This window comes from Aphelocoma coerulescens, chromosome 5 (assembly GCF_041296385.1).
Source record: "Aphelocoma coerulescens isolate FSJ_1873_10779 chromosome 5, UR_Acoe_1.0, whole genome shotgun sequence".
NCBI classification, from domain to species: domain Eukaryota; kingdom Metazoa; phylum Chordata; class Aves; order Passeriformes; family Corvidae; genus Aphelocoma; species Aphelocoma coerulescens.
In genome coordinates, this window is record NC_091019.1 from 15,032,322 (window position 1) to 15,045,675 (window position 13,354).

General features: G+C 44.6%; 1 protein-coding gene across 2 annotated transcripts in view; it reads left to right on the plus strand.

Moving 5' to 3' along the window:
* SCUBE2 (signal peptide, CUB domain and EGF like domain containing 2) overlaps positions 1 to 7,756 on the plus strand; it is a 39,302-nt gene extending 31,546 nt beyond the window's left edge. For both annotated transcript variants that reach the window (XM_069016776.1, XM_069016777.1), the window contains 5 exons: positions 784 to 945; positions 1,674 to 1,871; positions 2,383 to 2,535; positions 3,553 to 3,632; positions 4,266 to 7,756. In XM_069016776.1, the coding sequence (XP_068872877.1) occupies positions 784 to 945; positions 1,674 to 1,871; positions 2,383 to 2,535; positions 3,553 to 3,632; positions 4,266 to 4,418 (746 nt within the window). In that variant the 3' untranslated portion in view covers positions 4,419 to 7,756. The remainder of the gene's footprint in view (positions 1 to 783; positions 946 to 1,673; positions 1,872 to 2,382; positions 2,536 to 3,552; positions 3,633 to 4,265) is intronic.
* Positions 7,757 to 13,354: the final 5,598 nt, after the last annotated feature.

Genomic DNA, 13,354 nt, shown 5'->3' on the forward strand with positions numbered 1-13,354 from the left:
AGTATCATTCAAGAATTAATATTAATGGTAGTAGTGTGATATCTAATAGTTTCCTTCAGTGTAGGATCGCTGAATCCACAAATACTGTTTTTCATGCTTAGTTTTGCAAAACTGAAGTACTAAAAAATGATGTTAAAACCCTGGATCAAGATAAGAGGAACTGATTTCAGTTTTATTTAACATAAACAAAACCACGTCTACAAATGAGGTTCAGTTTTCAAATTGGAGTGGAGATTAAAGGGATTCTTTCTATTAACTGGAATGAAGAGCTCAGGAATTTGCATGTGGAAGAGGCCACATGAGACATGGAGTCACAGATTCAAGAACTGTTTGGAGCTTATCTCTGGGAAGGACTCCTGGCTGAGCTATCTTCCAAAACTCAGCAAGAATTATTTGGGAGTAAGCAGAGCTTAAAAGGAATAGAAAAAAAAAGGGACTGTGCAGCACAGAATACTACATTTGATAGTAGATCTTTTCAACTTGTACAAAATGACTTGATAAACTGAAATTGTTTCGTTACCCTCATAGTTTATTAATATGGTTTTATTGCTGCTTTCACATACAACCACTCTGTAGTGCTGCATTTGGGAATTTTGAACCTCCACAAAATGACCTGATGAACTAAAATTTGCTTAATCACCTCTTTTTTGCTACCCACACAGTTTATTAATATGGCATTTCAGTTTCTGAAATTACACTAGGTCTTATACAAATGTATAAAAGCATATTCTAGTATGCTACTGTCTCTTTTTTAACCATGATGCATGTTTAATTACTGTCCAGTTCAGTGCTCTCCTGGCCATTTTTACAACACCACAACTCACCGATGTATTCGCTGCGCAATTGGGACATACCAGCCTGAGTTTGGACAAAATTACTGCATTTCCTGCCCTGGAAACACCACTACTGATTTTGATGGGTCAACAAACATAACACAGTGCAAAAGTAAGTACAGCAAGATGGCTTTGATGCTCTCTTACAAATAAAAAGACTGGGCCATTAATGTTCGGAGTGGCCCTAAGGGCAAAACTTAGCTTTGCTCCAGGGAGCTGGAGAGAAGGCAGAGATGTTGCTCCTCTTTTGCTGCCTGCCTGCATCTCACCCCACATGGCTCACTGAGGTCTGTGAGAGACTGTTTCTGCAGACTGCTTCCATCATCCTTGTCAAGGTAAGTGATGACTGTTTTGCTGGTTGGTGCTGGGTTGCTCAGAGTCTTGCTATTAAGTGTTTTCTCCCTTGATATAGCAGAGTTTGTGTTCTCAGCACCCTGATTTTTTCCCTCCTATTAAGAGGAATGGAAGCTGGCTCACACAACTTAATAGCTGTAGTAACCATTTCTTCTTAATAACAACCTTTGAAAGAGGCAATTATAAAGGGAGCTACTGTTCTGGGTTTATGGTAGCTGTGGTGTGGGAAGCTGAGAGTAAATTAAAGAGGGAGAATGGAGAGCAGAGATGTGACTGCTCACAACCACCTCTGGAGTGCCTATATACACAGAGATGTATGTAAACACACCTACACAGAAATGTGAGAGGCTGGCAAAGAGAACTGTACCTGCAGCAGATGCAAAAAGGAAAAAATGTGTCTGTCACCCGTGCAGCTGACAGTGGCTGCAGGAGAGCTGTAGGGTCATCTCTCTTTGCCTTGTCCTGCATACTGTGTTCCTTTTCCAGACAGGCAGTGTGGAGGGGAACTGGGAGATTACACTGGATATATTGAATCACCCAACTATCCTGGGGACTACCCTGCAAACACGGAGTGCACTTGGAATATCAACCCACCACCGAAGCGCCGCATCCTGATTGTGGTTCCAGAAATATTCCTGCCCATAGAAGATGAGTGTGGAGACTACCTGGTGATGAGAAAAAGCTGTGAGTCTGAAATATACACCGAGGCATATCTCAGTGGACAGCACAGGGCTCTCACAGGCATTGCTGAATGTAGCCTGGTCTTTACCTAAGAGCAGAAATGTCCTTAAGTGTCAAATGGAGAAGTCCTATTCATCAATGCTGCTCCATAGTTTTGGTGAAACAAGGGTGCAAGGCTATGATGTGTCAGTGAACTCTGACAGAAATATTGTTAAGAAGGGGTAGGTGGTTCATGCATATCCTTACAAGTGCCTGATGTGTGGATAAACAGCCTCAGCTTCTGGTATAGGCATGTCCTTCAAACAGTAGACTGGTTTTTTAGGAAAAAAGAAAATATTTCCTCACCAAGAAGTCCCTTGTTGATGTCCTGCCATCCACTGATGGCCTGCCACATTTTGAGGAGTTTTCTTAACACCAACAAGCATTTTTGTGATGGTAGTTCAACCTATTTTCTAAGAGCTCATTAGTATGAAGTGTTGTCACCCAACTGCCTATTGTGTGTTTTCTTTGAAAGCTTCTTCCAACTCGGTGACCACATACGAGACCTGCCAGACCTACGAGCGCCCCATAGCTTTCACTTCCAGGTCTAAGAAGCTGTGGATCCAGTTCAAGTCGAATGAAGGGAACAGTGCCAAAGGATTCCAAGTTCCTTATGTAACCTATGATGGTAAGCGGGCGTGAGCAGCTGGGCTGATGTGGGCGAGTGCAGCTGCAGCAGTGCAGAGCTCCCCTCCCTAAGCAGCAGGGCAGCCCAGCGCTCCCAGCGGTGTCACTAGGAGCTGCTTCCAGTAGCTTTTTCATTTAAACCCAATTTAAGGAATTCTGCAGTGCACTGCAGCCTTTTAAGTGCCACCGTGTTTCCAGTCTTCCACAGACCTAAACAAAGAACTGGGGTTCTGGGCTTTGGCCTGCAAATTGCAGAGCTCAGAGCTAAAATCTAATTTTTATGCACTTCTGTGCCTTTCCAGTTGCTTTGGGTGGCCCCAGTTAGGAATCAGGCAGAGCCCAAGTACATGTGATTTATTGTGTTGGTGCTATCATTTGTGACCTAGAACCAGAAAGCAAAATATCTATATTGAAAAGAAGCTTGAGGGGAAAGATTTTCACCTCATCCTTGTCAGAATCACGAGGTGTGAAACTGGAGCTAAGAACTTCCCGTTCAGCATAAGTGAAGTTCTGCTCACACTGGATTAATTGTGAGGGAGTCATCCCTGCTGTGATCTGCAGAGTTTCACCAGTGGTGGATAAATAATTTTTCAGCGGAGGCCTCTCCTTTTGAAGAATTTCAGGTTATGATTGACCAGGGGTTTGCTTTTAAGAAAACATCATCTTACATAATTTTTTTTTCCTTCTTCCTGTAGAAAGAAGTCAATAACAGGTTGTGGGTGTGTGCAGATGGGTTCCTGCAGTTCAGCTGGTTTGAAGCAGGTTACTTGGTTACAGTATGCACTCCACTCTTGGGTGCTTTATGATTTGCTTCTGGCAGATTGATGCTGAGCTGCTCAGCAGAGTACACTGCTCTCATAGTAAACACAAAAATGTTTGGAGTATTTTCTGGCTGCTAATATGTGGACAAAGTACCACTGGTTCTTCTGAGGGCAGGGCTTCCAAGGGTAGCTGAGGGAGGTATTGAGTATGCAAGTGAAGTGAACCTGCAAGTTACTCTCTTGTGCATTCCCCACAGAGGATTACCAAGAACTCATAGAAGACATTGTTCGGGATGGCAGACTTTATGCATCTGAAAATCATCAAGAAATACTTAAGGTACATTCCTTCCACTAAACATGTTGGTTTTGATTGGAAATTATGTTATTTGGTGTGAGTTTGCTTCCTGCCCTGCATCAGGTCTGTTCCTTGGTGCACTTAGACCTGTGCTGCTTCAGGGAAAGGGGGGTGAATCAGCAGATCCTGATTGTGCAGAGCAGTGGATATGGGACCCTTTGCACAGGGGGATTGAAGGTGGATCAGACCTACTAGGGAAATTAATTTATTCACTTGGTGCTGCTCCTTGTAGCCTCTGGATTAACAAAGGCTTTTCCTCCCTGAGCAAAACAAATCTTTTTGTGGATTTCTCTGACCTTGTTTGGGGGACTTCCACACACAAGTTGAGTGCATGCCTTTATTTTGATGGATATCAGCTCAAGTGTGTGTTCATTTTATGATTTGTTTGCTGTTGCTGGATGTATGAGGAGGGAAGAAATTCTGGTGCTGCTAATGTGGAACTCCAGTGACTTCTCAGGGGCCTGATTGTCAGCCTTGCTCCATTTCTAAGCCCCTGAAACACCTGAAAAGTAAAATGCCCATAATGTTGTATGAGGTAGACAGGCATTAAACTCTTGTAATACTGACCCTAACTCCTCTGTGGAATTACAATAAAATCTGCTTCTCTTTTCCCAGGACAAGAAGCTGATAAAAGCACTGTTTGATGTGTTGGCGCATCCACAGAACTACTTCAAGTACACAGCCCAGGAGTCAAGAGAGATGTTCCCAAGATCCTTCATTCGGCTGCTGCGCTCCAAAGTTTCCAGATTTTTGAGGCCTTACAAATAGTTGGCACTGTCCTCAAAAGCTAAACCAGCCCTGGGCATGCACAGAGGGGCTGTGGTAGGTGGGGCTGCTTTCTGTGTTTTACACACTGGCAGAGACACTCCAGGGAAGCTCTCCAGCTCCGTTCTTGGCAGAGTTTGGCTTTCTCAGCTAATATAAATATTTTGGTGAACAGAATTTTGATTCCTTTCCAGATAATACCTTTTGGGTACCAAAGGGTACTTCACAGGTCCCTGAATTGGAGACTGCCCATGATTTCTGTAAGTGAATGGTGCCAAGCATAAGTTTGTAGAGCTCTGTCCCATTGCTTCATCAGCACCTCTAAAAGCTAATGAGGACAGGCTAAGTAGTGTGGTTTGGGATGAACCCTGGGCTGCCATTAGTGCATATTACCTCAACAAAGCTGAGTTCATGTTTGATCTCGCTGAAAGTGAGAACAGGATTGATGTCTCTCTCAACTTTTGCTACGCAGGAAATTCACAGCTAAGGTTGACATAGTTTTAATTCAAGCCAGTGAGGCCAAGAACTGCACAAGGTGCAGTTTTCCTCAGAACTATATGTGGCATGAAGCAAAGGGTTGAATGTCAGCTTGAATGTTCAGGGTCTGGCTCACACCAAGTCCATGCTAATGACCTATTGGCTTACATGGAGAGGTAAGAATAAACTGGGGGTACCACAGCAATGGAAAACAGGCCCTGACCCACCAGACACTTCCATTTTGGGCTGTCTGCAACTGTTAGAACAGGTTGGATTCTTTGCTAAATCCCACTGTTGCCCCTGTGCAGAGGCCTGGGGCAGCAAAAGGCATCTTCCAAGTTGTATAAAATTCTGCCCTCTGAGCACCTGCAGGTGAACACAGAAGCCCCATTTTAAGTGCAGGCTTTGCATAGATGGTGCTCTTGCTACAACACTGTTTAAAGCTGGATAAGGTTCTTGTATGAGCCTCAGTTGTTATATTATCTACCTTTTCTGAACACCTTGCAATGGCCTCATTGAGCAGAGAAGAGCTGCTGTCCCTGTCTGGCTGGAGAGGAGGAGAGGTACAACACTCAGCCAGCCTGTGGCCACAAAGGTTGTCTCTGGCAAATTGTTCTTCAGGATTCCCAGACTCTGTGTTCTTCTCCTCAGGTTGTGTTTCCTGTTGGAGACCAGGCTATCCTGAGAGGGCCTGTAGGGAGAAGTGTGTTGATCAAAATGTTGCCTCAGTGCTATTCTGTCCACACTTGCATGTCCTGTGGCCATACAATCCATTGTCTCAGAGTGATGTACCTTGGGGACCTTCTGCCTTGAAGGGAGATAGCCACAATCCCATCCATTTGGAAATGGACTTAATGACTTCTGTCTTTTGGTCACTGGCCATGCCAAGGGGTGCAGTGGGCACCAAACTCCCTCTCTGTGCCATCTTAAGAAATATTTACATTTCACAGGGTAGCCAGGACAAATGCTCCCTTTCCTAGGGTGTGGAGTCAGATCTCCTGGGTTTCTTTGCATTGGCATGTGGTATTTAACTGCTGTATGTGAATAATACCACGTCCATGGTGTGACAGAGGAAACCCTTATCAAGAGCTGGGCTCTGAATCTCCTCCCTGCACTGTTGGGATCAAATGGGTGCTCCTGACTCAGCCTTGCTGAGCTGCTGTGCCATGGTGGTGTGTGGGGGGCAGGGACGCGTCTTGGCCATGGTGTGATGGGGAGGGACGATGGCTTTGGCCACAGCTGGGGAGCAGATCCTCTCAGGATGGGGCCGTGTGGTGCTGTGTCTGTCTTGCTGCTGCTGCAGTGGAGCAATTGCCATGGCCTGGGCAGAGCAGGGAAGAGTTTTGTGCTGCTGCCAGGAGGGAGAGCTGTGTCTCCCAGCTGGCTGCACTGGGGCTCCAGCAGCTGCTGGGGGATGGCTGTGGCAGCGTGGTGAGTGCCCATTCCAGGAATGGGGCTGGCAGGCCTGCAGCAAGAGGAGCAAGGCACAGGGAGAATTGGCAGAGCAGAGGGGAGGGAACATGGGTCCTTATGTGCTGTGCTTTGTCCTGAACAGGGTCCCTGCTGCCTTTTGGGGAGACAGGACAGGATTATCTGGCAGAAGGCACAAAGCAGTGTCACAGGGGAGGGGAATAGCTGAGGAATGCCAGAACAGGAGGGAGGGTGGTGAGAGGCTTTGCTGCACCTGTGGTGAAGTGTGCTGTTGTGGAGAGAGCCCAGGAAGGTATTTCCAGACAGTTGCCCTTTGGCTGCACAGCCCCTACCCCTGCACTGTTGGAGGCTTCCCATGCCAGATGCAGTGTGTCAGTGAGCCCCAGCAAGCCACCAGCCACCTCTGTGCGGCAGTGGAGCGCTCTGGAGTGGTCGAGGTGCTGCAGTCCTGCTCAGGCGGTGGGGCACTAAGGGGAGAGGGCCATGATGTGCCAGCTTCTGGGCCAAGCCCAGCAGAGGGGCTTTGCTGCAGTCTGTGTGCTCAGTGCCAAGGGAAAACAGGCCAGTTCTTGCTGTGTTCCCTCCCAGAGAGGCTGCAGATCTGAACAGCTCTGTTTTGTAGTGCAGAGGGACACACAAATCAGTGATTGGTTTCAAGTAGTGTTCAAGAAAGCCAAAGTTGTGAAACGTCCAAATGTTTCTAGTGGGTGAAATTGGGCTGTCTTGCTCTGTGCACGAGTTACTGACCCTTGCTCTGGGTTTATCACACTGCACCTCCTCTCCTAGTCCTGCTGTGCCAGCTCTGCACGGCTGCCTGAGACCCATGGCCTGCGTTTGTACAGTGATCTCAGTGTGCTGCTCTCGCCCCATGAGCACAGGCCACTGTCACTGCTGGGAGGACAGGAGTGTGCACGGTCTGAGGCTGAGGAGAAAACCTGCCCTTTCTCAGAGAAGAATCCTCATTGTTCCACAGTCCTGTTCATTTCCTTCTTAAATAGCAAATTATTCAGAAGCACTTCTGTTACCCTTGATCTAACATTACAGATCAAATTTTCCCCTTTTACTGTAATTCCTGTGTATGCAGTAAAAAGTGAAGAGGGAATTTTTGCTACCTTGAATGCTGGGAGAAGTGATAACCTGCAGAATGTTGTAAACATGGCATTGTATCTTCATAGTGATGGTAGTGGCTCTGTAGAAATTTCAATTTCTACTTTCTGTGTGGTTGTAGACTGATGTTGTGTTTTGGCAACGAATGACTCAAAAGATTTTTAACCTTATAAAACAAGATTTAATTTTTGGAATAATAATTAGTGCTAACTGGATGACTCAATGTCACCTACATGAGATAAGCATAAGGCTCTTTTTGATGATTGTAAATTAATGTAAAATGTTTCAGACTGTTACTCTTGATAAGAGAAATAAATAAGTGAACATTTAGCTGCATGAATTTCTTGGGTAATATTTTTAGTTATCTTTGCTGTGCTGCATAATAGTTTGGACACATTTAATGGTTGTTTAAGAAGTTATTGCACATCAGATACACTTTGTCCTGGGAACATCTGCTTACCACAGCATTCTGTTTCATGTAGTATATTGCTAGGTTGCATTTATACCCAGAAAGATACAATTCTTCATGTATGAGGTACACATAATTCTGGCAAGTAAAATACCAGAATTATCCTGGTATTAATTCTAAAAATTATTCTAAAAATGTCTCTTATATGATGAGCTGGAGTCAATTGGTCTGTTGTAACCAGCTGCATGAAGATAGGATAAACAACTTAAAGTAACTACAAAGTATTTTATTACTTTGTAGGTTCATCGGATTATTTTTCCTAAAAACCAAACCAAACCAAAAAAACCCTCACACAAAAAAACCCCAACCCCAAACCACCTTGTTGAAAATGAAAAATAATTAAAAAAAAACCCGAACCAAGGAAAACAAGGTGAAAACCTGTTTTAAGACAAAAGTTCCCAGAATACTTTTAAGATTCCACCACAGTCTCATTAAATTCACTGGCTTAATTTCTTAGAATTTAAAAATATTCATAGAAATAAAATTTCTATGAATTAGGTCATAGAAAACTGTAAACAATTCAATCTACAATAATTAATACAGTTTTTCTGTTTGTTTTTTTTTTTTTTTTTTAAATATTATGTTGAGATTATCAGCTTTAGTCTATCAAACTTTTATAAAAGTAATCCAAATATCTTCTCCTTAATTTATTCAGCTGGCTGTTTGACCCTTAGCTTCCTTTGATCACAGTGAGAAGGACTCATTTGTATTTCACTGAATGTGTCCACCCAGGCTCATTTGGTGTGGTTTTGGAAGACCACAACTGTGTAATTCAGCTGTTTGCTGTGGAAAGGTGGCACTGGTTTACATGGCAAAGACAGCAGAGTAAATGACATACAGGAATATAGAGGTCCTGGAAAGGTGTGGTTACTACAGGCTGATCACAGGAGAAAACTGTGTTATTCAAATATTCTTCCTGATTCTGTGAATGCTACTAGTGCTGAATGGCAGTGATGGACACGAGTGCTCAGATACCCTCTGGGACAGGGAATGTCAATATGAGCTATCCTGGTAACTCCCACAACAGTGGGAGCTGAAATTCTGACTGGGACCTTTGGGTGTTTGCATAACAGAAATAATTAATAGCGGAATATGGAGAGGAAGACTTGAAGCTTATTTAAATCCAAGGAATCAGAGGAGGTCTGGTGTGGGTAAGCAGGAAGCAATGGCCTTATGATAATCCTAGGTAACAGAATGCAAGAGTGGTGGTTCACAAATCTTTCTGAATTCAATAAGCTTCAATGTGGATGCTTTTGCTCTCATGCATGTAGATGGCATCCTGTAAATGCAGCGGATGTGGACTGCAAAACCTGTCACAACCAAAATGTAAACACACTTCCACTCTTCCTTTGGATGCTGCTCCACTCAAATTGCTTGTGCAAGGTTGCTGCTGGAGGGGACAAACAAGTACTTCTTAAAGAACTTGAGCCAAACTCAGGTTTGTTTCTGGGGATCCCTGGAAAAAACCCATCTTATGATACCTCTTTGCTGCTGCCCATTTTATTTGAACAATTCTCTTGCTCATAGGCAGATTTTTGCTCTCTCTTGTGGAAGTCTGTTTTCCACAACACATGTTCTGTTGGGACTGTAGAGAACACCCACAAGCAGCAATGCAAATAGAGCACCTGTGGGGAAAACGGGAGTTAGAGAACTTAAGGGGCACATTCCACTCAGTAAGTTCATCTAGTTTTTCTCCAAGTCAGTGAAAATTATGTATCACATTCTCATGCTGCTCTTTAATCTACCTTATTAAATCACTTTAAGTGTTAAAAAGAAAAAAAAAGTATCCTCCTCTATTTAAATTTGTGTGTTAGTGCAACTTTTTCTCTGATTAAACACATCTTGGAGAGGAAGTTTTTCAAATTCTTTGAAGCAAAGCCTGTTTAGTACACAGTGGGAAAAAACAGGTCAGAAAAGAAGACCTTGAAATATTTTTTCTTGTTGGAGATGTCTATAAATACAGATTTCAAAAAGGAAACTCCGTCACACTGTCTAGCTGCTAAACTTGATCTGATGCAACCAAAGCCCTCTCTCCTTTTTTTTTTTTTTTCCACTGGGAAGTTTATTCAATAGGCAATGTAGACCTACAAATCATATGCCATGAAATTTCCATTTTGTGATTATTCTGGGGTTCAGGAAATCAAGGGTTCATAGTATTAAGGAGAGAAAAATTTACATTGGAAGCTGAAATATTCTGAAGTGGTCACTTGAGATGCAATTTGGTGTTTAGGAGTTCTTAGCTCAGGTGTTGCCTGTTATGCACACTACAAATGTCCATGAAACACTTCTGTACAGGACAAGTTTATGGCTGGCTAGAGGAAGCCTCATCCTCTGTGCCTCAGTCAAATGTAAGAGTGGTAGCTGTCACCTGTTGCAAAATGCCAGCTCACCTGGATTCTGGAGGTGCTACCTGGGGTAAAACCCAGCCACAGAAGCAGCTAAGGGCAAGAGAGGCGATCGTGATTTTTGTGAGGTTTAAAGGAGACATTTAGAAAGCATTCCAGAAAACTGGGATTCAGCATCTCTGTGTCCAGTGGACAAGCCTGTGTGTGACACAACACTGCTCATGGATTTTGGGTGGCCCCCAGTTTGCTGTTACTGGTGTAGTGCTGGTGTGAGGGGCTGTGTGGAAAAGCTGAGACCAGTTATTAAAAACAGGACCGACAGAAAAGTGCTCAGGGGGCCTGTCTGGCTTACATAGCACGACTATTGTGCCCTGGCTCCTGTAGGTGCTAATTCTCTCAGCAAACTTACAAAAATAAAACCTTGAAAAGGCTCATCCATGCTGAGAACAGCAACTTCATTCAGTGGGAGAAGGAAGCTTAGCTCTAGGAACTGAAGGCTCAACACTGCAGGCATTGCTGTCTTGCCCAGGGCTGTCCAGAAAGCCCTGCAGCCAGTGCCTGTGGTGTGAGAGGGATGCAGCAGTGCTGGAATAAACACATCTCAAATGCCTCTCCCAGCTCTGTGCAGGACACAAGTCCAATGGGACCACGTGCTCTTGGAGTGGATAGAAAAGGCCTATCTATCCCAGCAGGATATGTTTCCTCACTCAGGACTGGAGAAGTAAAATCTGGTGAAGAAGGCAGTCTGGCTTAAGGATGCTCTGGACACGTGCTCTGGCGCAGCTTCATGTGAGATGCTAGAGCCCCATCCGTCCCTCAGACACCTCTCAGGGTCTGTTCTTGCCTGGGATATTGTGAAAGTGCTCAAATAAGGAGATTTTCGGGGGTTTGGGCTGAGATAGTGAGGCTGCGCTGGTCTGCCTGAAGCTGCTGTGCCGGGGCTGTGGAGCAGCTCCCCGCGGTGCTGTCCCGGGCTCCGGGCTGTCCGTGCCCAGGCAGCAGGGTACCATCCGCAGGGCTCCCCACGAGAGGGCAGCATGTGGCCCCAACAAAGACAGAGCCTGCTAAAATCCCTGCTGGCCAGCAGCGGGTGGGTCTGGTTGGGGCTTCTGCGGGAGTAGCCCGTAACCAGACAATAATCGGCTGAAACTGGGGCTTCAGTACCTCGGCAGCTCTTGGGCCTCACCTCTGCCTCTGATCAATCGTTTGAAGGGGAGGGGGTGATTTCTAAGTGACCTTGTGTTTTGAGTTATTCTAATTTTACAAAATGCAGTATGGGGCCTAGAAGGAGCCGTGCTGCTGGGCCAGGTATTGCTGCCACTTCAGGTTGCAGTGGAAGGAGACCTTCTCCTGAACTTAGTTCTGACCATTGATCAAGGCTATTCCCCCATCTCTTCCAAATTACTGGTGAGGAAATGTGTGGGTTGAAAGTTGTTGATTTCCAGGCAGAATAAACCTCAAAGGAAGCTGGAGGAAATGGGCCGTGACTGTGTAACTTCAGTTGCTGTTATTTACTTCTGAGAACAGTGAGTGATTCTGGCACTCTGCCTGGCCCCATCACTCTGGTGACTCAGTTCTTATAGATGTCAATAATGGACTTCGAACCTTTGTCTTTGAAAATGAAATTGTGTGTGCAGTCAACTACTGATTTCCTGCATTGTTTGGTTGCTCAGCTTGGTCACAGCTTGACTCCTATCAGTGGTTGGACAGATGATCCTGCAGTAAATTACACCCAAGGTAGAGCATAAACACCTCAAAGTGCTGTGTGCCTCATCATTCCTGCCCACAGTGCTCGTGTTCCTGCTCTCCTGGGGCAGCTGCCTTCCTTTTGGGGCATAGTGTGAGCTCAAGTGTCCTTCAGTTGCCTAGACTTGAAGGTGGAGACATTTAACCAAATCACAACATGGCAAACACAACTTCTGTGTTAAGAGAGCCACACTGAAGCCCTGCTGACGATTCTGTACGTGAGCAAATATTAGCCCTGAGTATCCAGTAACATTTCTGGCTGAATCTTACCCATCAGGAGCTGCAGTAGCTCTGCATGGGCTGTGGCAGGAGGGTACAATGGGAGCTCACTTATACTTGCAGCACTTGAGAGTCCTGGAGCCTTGGCTTCATAAAATAAACATAAGGGCTCCACAGAGGTGAGAGATCCGGTGTTTGACTAACACTGTGGTGACCTCCTCTCTAATGCTGATGTAAATAATATTTTTGTCTTAAATGGATACTGTAAGTATCTTACACTCAGATTTTGCTTTATCTCAAAGTTCCAAAATAAAGATATTTCGATGCATTTGATGAATTTAGGGTTTGGATGTTTTAAGTCCCAAAATTTGTATACCTTTAACTTACAACATTCAATCCCTAAGCTCATTGAATATTGGTCTGTTGTGAAATCAGATCACTTTCAGACTCGATATACAAAACAAGCTACCCCCTTCTCTTCTCCTCTGAATGAAAGGTGCAAAGCTGTCCTAGATCCAAGCTCCATAAGAAGGTGGAAATATTTGTCAAAGGAAATCCTTCTATGAATACTCCTTTAACTGGTAGCAGCAGAAAAGGTTCACAGTCAGTCTTTTAAAAAGTATAGTAAGAATGTTGTTCCTTGGTGAATCCCACATTGGCACGAGTTGAAACAAACACCTGTTCTTGGGGCTTTTGCAAAAGAGCTGGTAAATTCCAATTTTGTTCACTTGCTTACTGCATCACTGGAGTTTGTTATTTTTGTCACCATCACCTGGTAAACTGGGTAAGCCATAGAGGGACCCTTCAAAAGGCAGTTCTGTTTCAGAGCCAACCTGAATTCATCCTGTTCCAGAGACAGTGTGAATTTTTTTTTTTTCAGAGTTTTAAATTATGTTCTGAGATTTGTCTTCTCCATGAAGTAAATTCCAGAGAGTTTGCTTGAGGAGTTCCCCCTCCCTCTCCCCAGGTACTGCTATTTAGGAATTTTACCACTCCAAAGTATCTGGAATGAAAAATGCCTCTGCAGCAGATTTATACTTGGCAAGAGGGAAGTTCTTTGGCTCGAAAGCCAGAAAAAGCAGAGGGCTTTTAAAGAGTTTGCATAACTCCTTTCAGGACGGAGAGTTCCCCCCTGTGGCTGGGAG